General features: G+C 48.5%; 1 protein-coding gene across 2 annotated transcripts in view; it reads right to left on the reverse strand.

The window, feature by feature from the left end:
• Positions 1-5,740, reverse strand: part of LOC123281721 (liver carboxylesterase-like) — a 31,615-nt gene extending 25,875 nt beyond the window's left edge. The window contains exons 1-2 of one of the 2 annotated variants that reach the window (XM_070500592.1): positions 5,536-5,740; positions 2,170-2,374 (exon numbers count right to left, since the gene is read on the reverse strand). In XM_070500592.1, coding sequence (XP_070356693.1) covers positions 2,170-2,374; positions 5,536-5,590 — 260 coding nt within the window. In that variant the 5' untranslated portion in view covers positions 5,591-5,740. The remainder of the gene's footprint in view (positions 1-2,169; positions 2,375-5,535) is intronic. The other variant, XM_070500593.1, reaches the window with a different exon arrangement.
• Positions 5,741-6,000: the final 260 nt, after the last annotated feature.

A 6,000-nucleotide genomic window follows, 5' to 3' on the forward strand; every position in this document is an offset into this window, starting at 1 on the left:
CCTCAGCCACTAATATGCTGGGTGACCTTGAGTGAATTCCTTCCCAGCTCTGGGCCTCAATCTTCCAGTTCTTGATGAGAGGAGTTATTTCTATAAGGCTCTTGCATCCCTGAAATGCCAAGATTCCATCATCTACCTCTCCCAGGCAAGTGCTGTTGGTAGCCCTAATAACAGATCTTAAAGATCCAACATAGATTATAATTGGTAACATTTACTGAGTCCTCCCAGCATGCCAGGTGTTGTTTTCAGTGCTCCATATGTGCTGTTTCATTTAATCGTCAAGTCAGCCCCATGACATAGGTGCTCTTACTAACCAGATGTTATAGTCAAGAAAATAGAGGCAAAGAGAAGTTAGAAATCCTCCCTTCACACAACCAGAAAGATCCATACTATGGAGTGCTTATATTTCCAAGGACATTATAAGCAACAGTTCCTGATCTCAGTGCACCCAGAAGGCAGGCATCACTGCCCTGGTGTGTAGATGAGGTGGCTGAGGCGCTAAGGTGCTTGGACGTCCCAGCTGTCAAGTGGCAGAGTCAGAGGCTGCAAAGATGACTTCCTGATCTCTCCCCTGGGAGAAATTTCGCTGGATCCCTGAGAGCAAGGGGCCTAATATTCATAAAAGAAGAAATTCAAATGTCAAAGAAGGGATCAACACTAGTATTCATACAATGCTGAATAAATAGCAAAATTATGTATATGTAATTGTGGTGATGATAATAATAATTATTTTGCCAACACATTAGCCAAGAAACAATTTTTAATGACCCCTGGCATTGCCAAAGGTCCAGTGAATGGAGGGTTTTGTATATTAATAAAAGGAGTGTGGTTGGAACATTTCTGAAGGGAAATTTAGCGAAAGGTGCATATTCTTTCACCCAGAAATGTCATTTTTTAAATCTTATGCAAAAATATACATGAGTGTGCAGAAAGCTTTAGCTTCTGGACGTCCATCAACAACAAGAAGGACCCACAACTAAAATATATAACTATATACTGGGGGGATTTGGGGAGAAAAAGCAGAAAAAAAAAGGATATTCAACAGAGTGCTATTTTTATGATCAAAAACATCAAGAATGACTCAGGGACCACAAAAAGAGGTTGGGTAAATAGATTGTGATTCCACATCTAAGTTAAAGTAGCTTTTAAAAGTTAGGCTGTGACGTTTAATGACAAGGATGATGCTCATGATACACTGATAAATGAGCAAAGCAGCATCCAAAATTTCCGTGTAGTGTGACATGATGCTGTAACTGATAATAAGAAATATAGATTTGGTCTTGCTCCAGTTTCTGCCACAGAGCTCCTAAAACCCTTGGAACTTTATAAGTGATGACAGCTATAAAGGTGTCTTTTGGTATATTAATGAAGTGACTTTCAGACCTCACCTAAGGATATGGGCTGGTGGCCAGGAGAACCAACCAGTGATGAGAGGTTTGGAACTTTCAGTCCACTGCCCTGACCTCTGGGGAAGGGAGAGGGGCTGGAGGTGAAATCAAGGGTCACTGGCAATCAATCATGCCTCTGCAATGAAACCTCCATAAAAAACCTAAAGGACGGGGGTTCAGAAAGTTTGCAGGTTGGTGAACCGGAACCCTTCCCCATGCCACTGTGCCAGGCCCCAAACTGCACAAGGAGAGAAGCTCCTTGCTTCAGGACCTCACTCTGTGTATCTCTTCCTCTGCCTGCAGATTCGTATCCTTTAATATTCTGCATAATAAACCAGTCATCTGGCAAGTAAACTAATTCCCTGAGTTCTGCAAGCTGCTCTAGCAAAGCAATGGAACCGGAGCTGGGGGTCATGGGAACCTCCAATTTACAGCCAGTCCATCAGAAGCACAGGTAGCAACTGGGACTTGCGAATGACGTTTGGACCTGAGGATAACCTTGTGGGACTGAGCCCCTAACCTGTGACATCTGATGCCATCCTCTGGTAAACACTGTCAGAATGGAGTTGAACTGTAGGCCACCCAGCTGGTGTCTGCTCAATAACCATGTGTTGAACAGAGGGCTCTAGAATGCTCTGAGAGTTCTGGAGTATCTCTAAGGATCTACAGTGTCTTCAGGATTCCAGAACAAAATATGAGCCACTCGGAGGATGGCCTTGTCTCCTTCCTGCGTCACTTTGAGGCACACACCCACTGAAAGATGCCAAAGCACCCGGCTTACATGGGAGGGTAGGAGGTGGTGTTCTTCACGAAGGGCCATGGGTCTGCAGGCTGTGGCGGAGCAAACCTCAGGGATCCCAGGGGGGGTTTGGCAAAAGGGACCCCCAGGAAAACAGCCATGGGCTGTGCAAATGCTTCCAGGCTGACGTGCTTGCCCAGGATCTTGCCCTGTGCGGTGTCCACCACAGGCGGCGAGGATGGGTGCCCTGCGGGACAGCGAGAGGAAGTGAGACACGTCAGCGGTGAAAGGTTTGACCCGGATTCTGGGGGTGTTGCCACTCTCATCATGTGACCTTGAAAGAGTCACCTCAACTCTCTAGGCCTCAGTTTCTTCTTATGTAAAAGGGAGGGGAGGTTAACTGTCCTTCCTAACTCCCAGGGCTGTCTTAAGGAGCAAATTAGAAATGGAGGTAAAACAGCATCAAGTGAGAAGGAAATGCAAGAAGGAGAGCTGCTGGGAGTGAAGCAGACATTGGGGTTGCACTCTCAGGAGCCCTGAAGACAGTTATCCACGAGGATCCTGGCGCTGAGCTGCGTGCTGGATGGGAGGATGGACAAGAGGCGGCCCCTCTTCTCAGAAGCTCTGAGCCTTGTGGGGAGAATGAGCCACATACACGCTCGACCCTACTGCTGGGGAGAAAGCGGTCAGTGTCCTGAGAGAGGGACCAGTAAGGTCCTGCAGGAGTTAGCAAAGGAAGCAAGGGCTTATGATTGGTGGCATCCTGGAGGAGAGGACCTTAGAATCGAGACTTGCAGTAGAGGAGGACTGAGCAGGGGAAGATAAATGAGGGGGAATAAAGGTGTAGAGCAGAGAAGAGAATGTGCCGAGGTGAGGCTCTGAGACAACAAAAGGCAAGGCCTGCCGGAGGAAGAGTGACGGCCCATGTGAGTCAGAGGGAGTCTATGAGGAGTGGAAAATAACCTGGGGTGAGAATGGTTCATGTCTGGGAGGGCCTTGAATGCCAGGCTAAGGATTTGGGCTTTATTGTGGGTAAATGAGCAGCAATGAACTGTTAGAGTATGGGAGAGTGACACCATCAGCTTGAGGAGGATTCTTCTGGCGGCTCTGAGCAGGGTCGTCCAGAGGGGCTGAGACTGGGGTCAGATCCCCATCTGTTCCGTTCTTGTGGAGCAGACAGCTCTTCCTCACTGAGCTGAAGTTCCTCCCCTGAAGCTTCCACATCAGCCCTGCTTCTACCTGCTGTGGCCCGTCCTGAGCTCCCATGTGGCAGCGGCCTTGCAGACCCCTGAGCCTGCCCATCCCTCAGGCCTTCTCTTGTCTGTCCTCAGATGGTTCAAGCATTCCTTGTAGGAAATGATGTCTAGCCTCTCATCCTCCCAACTGCTCTCCTTTAGATGTAGATGAAAGGGCTGCATCTCCCTCAAAGTGTTTGACCAGAGCAGAAAGTATAACCCAGATTTGTTCTGAAAGAAGAATATCTAATGCTAACCTTCAGGAGAGATGAAGTGGACAGGAGCCAGATGCCAAGGGTGACAAAGTGGGCGATGGGGTGAGAGGCATCAGCCATAGTGGTAAGAGCAGCAGTTACCATGTGTGTTATAGGTAATGTTAATATACTGAGCACTTCCTCTGTGCTGATGTGCATTCCAGATCAGCTAAATTAATCTTCACAAAAGCCTTTCCAGGTAGGTGTTCTTATGCCCTCTTTACAGATGAGGAAGCTGACAAAATGGAGGCACCCGGTATGCACTTTCTGAAGATGGAAATGGGATGGCCTTGCCAAGTGGTGACTATTGGTAAAGGAATGATCTCCCCTAATTTCATTCTTCCTCTGCCCTGACACTCAGTTTCAGGACTCCCATGATGTCACACCACCAAAGAAAATATAAAACGTGAATGGAGCCTGGGTTGTCAATACAGTAATGGCCAGAGTACTGGCTGTGGATTCAGGAGTCGCAGATAGATTCTTGACCATGATATTCCTTTCTTCTAAAGAGTGGTCCTGAACTAACATCTGTTGCCAATCTTTTCCTTTCTTTCTTTTTCTCCCCAAAGGTCCCCAGTACATACTTGTATGTTCTAGTTGTAGGTCCTTCTGGCTGTGCTATGTGGGACACCGCCTCAGCATGGCTTGATGAGCCGTGCTAGGTTGGTGTCCAGGTTACAAAGTGGTGAAACCCTGGTCCGGCAAAGCTGAGTGTGCAAACTTAACCACTTGGCCATGGGTTCAGCCCCAGATCATGACTTTCCAGCTGTTCTTGGACAACAACGTTTCCCTTCTGAGTGTCAGTATGTCAATCTATTCAATGGGATAGACGCATCCTAAGGTCCCTTGCTGCTGTCTTGTATTAATCACAGCTTTTATTTTCTCCATTGCGATGCTTTGACATCGGGGGCCGTGCTGACCCTGGAGGGACCGCCCCTCCCAGACTCAGCGATTCCTAGTGGCAGGAATCAGCTTGCCTTTCCAGTGAGCCAGAGCCCACACCCCGACCACGTTCTTTATCAGGTTCCTACCTTAGGCACACCAGGGCCAGGCACCTGACAACTGCGGAAAACCCCCAGGCCCTAGAGCCTGTTGAAATTGTTGAGTTTGCCAACCCTAATCCTGCTTATCCTGCCTCACCCCTTTCTTCCCACAGCACCCAGGAAGAAGTCTCTTGTCCTCAATTCCTCCTACTCCCTCTGCCTCCCACCCACCCGCTCCTTCACATTGTGGCCACCATGGTGGTGACGTGCCCCCTCCCCCTGGGAACTGTGAGTAACAAACTGTCTTTGCAATGGCAATCGGCTTCTGGTCTAATGGTCTTACTATATCTCAAATTTCCATTAATACACTATATTTTAAAACAACTTCTTTATTTACGAATCCTTTTTTTGCTCTCTCTCCATATCAGGCACTGTGTTCTTTAGAAACAATCACCCACTTCCTCCTCACAACAGCTCAGTGAGGCAGGTACTATCATCATCCCCATTTTAGAGAGGGGCAACCAAGGCTCACAGTAGTGAAGTAAAATGCCCAAGGACACACAGCTACTAAGTGCTGAGCTGGGACTAGAATCCACACACTTCTGCCCCAGAGTCGATACTAAGCTTCTGCTAAACCACTTTCCCTGATTTGGCCATATTCAGACTAATATCATTGGGAAAATAAAACGAGCTCTCCAAAGTCCTCATCCGGGGTCATGAGGTTAGCTGGTGCCCTCCTGCACGTGGCACTGGTACCTGAGTTTGGGTGTTTATCCTCCCCTGGACAGGACAGTATGGGCTCGGCGATCCAAGTCTGGAGGGCAGCTGCTGTGGAATTGGACCTGTCACAGCTTTGTCCTGTATGTGTGTCCCTCACCTCGTCCCTGGACCGTGATTTCCAATGTGCCCCCCTTTTTCTATTTCAGAAGGACTCACCCCAAACCGTGGAAGTGGCCAAGGAGACCAGGACCAGAGCGAAGAGCCACATCATGAGGACAGCAGCTCCTGGGTCAGCAGCTCTCGGCTCTGCTGGGAGGGGCTGTGCAGTCAGCCCCAGAGCCCCTGCTCCTGCCCTGGCCCTCAGCTTCCAGCCTCCCAACCAATGGCCTAATCAGGTGGAAAAACTCTCTCCCTTCCAAAGATTAATCTGGGCTTTTTCTGGCCTCTAAGCCATGCCTCTCAGACTTTACCCTCTCTTATCTGAGCAGCATGGACTAAACTCTCCAATGAAGATAGCCACAGACTGGAGAAACAACTTGTTACATGAGGGTTTCTCCCTTCCTGGACTCTAACTTCAGTGCACTGTGAGCTTCCCAAAGGCAGGCACAAGCAGACAGAAGCCTTTAGACAAGGGGACACTTGGGTCTGGGGTCCTCAGAACAAGCCTGAAAACTTTTAGAC

This window comes from Equus asinus, chromosome 28 (assembly GCF_041296235.1).
Source record: "Equus asinus isolate D_3611 breed Donkey chromosome 28, EquAss-T2T_v2, whole genome shotgun sequence".
Taxonomy (NCBI): domain Eukaryota; kingdom Metazoa; phylum Chordata; class Mammalia; order Perissodactyla; family Equidae; genus Equus; species Equus asinus.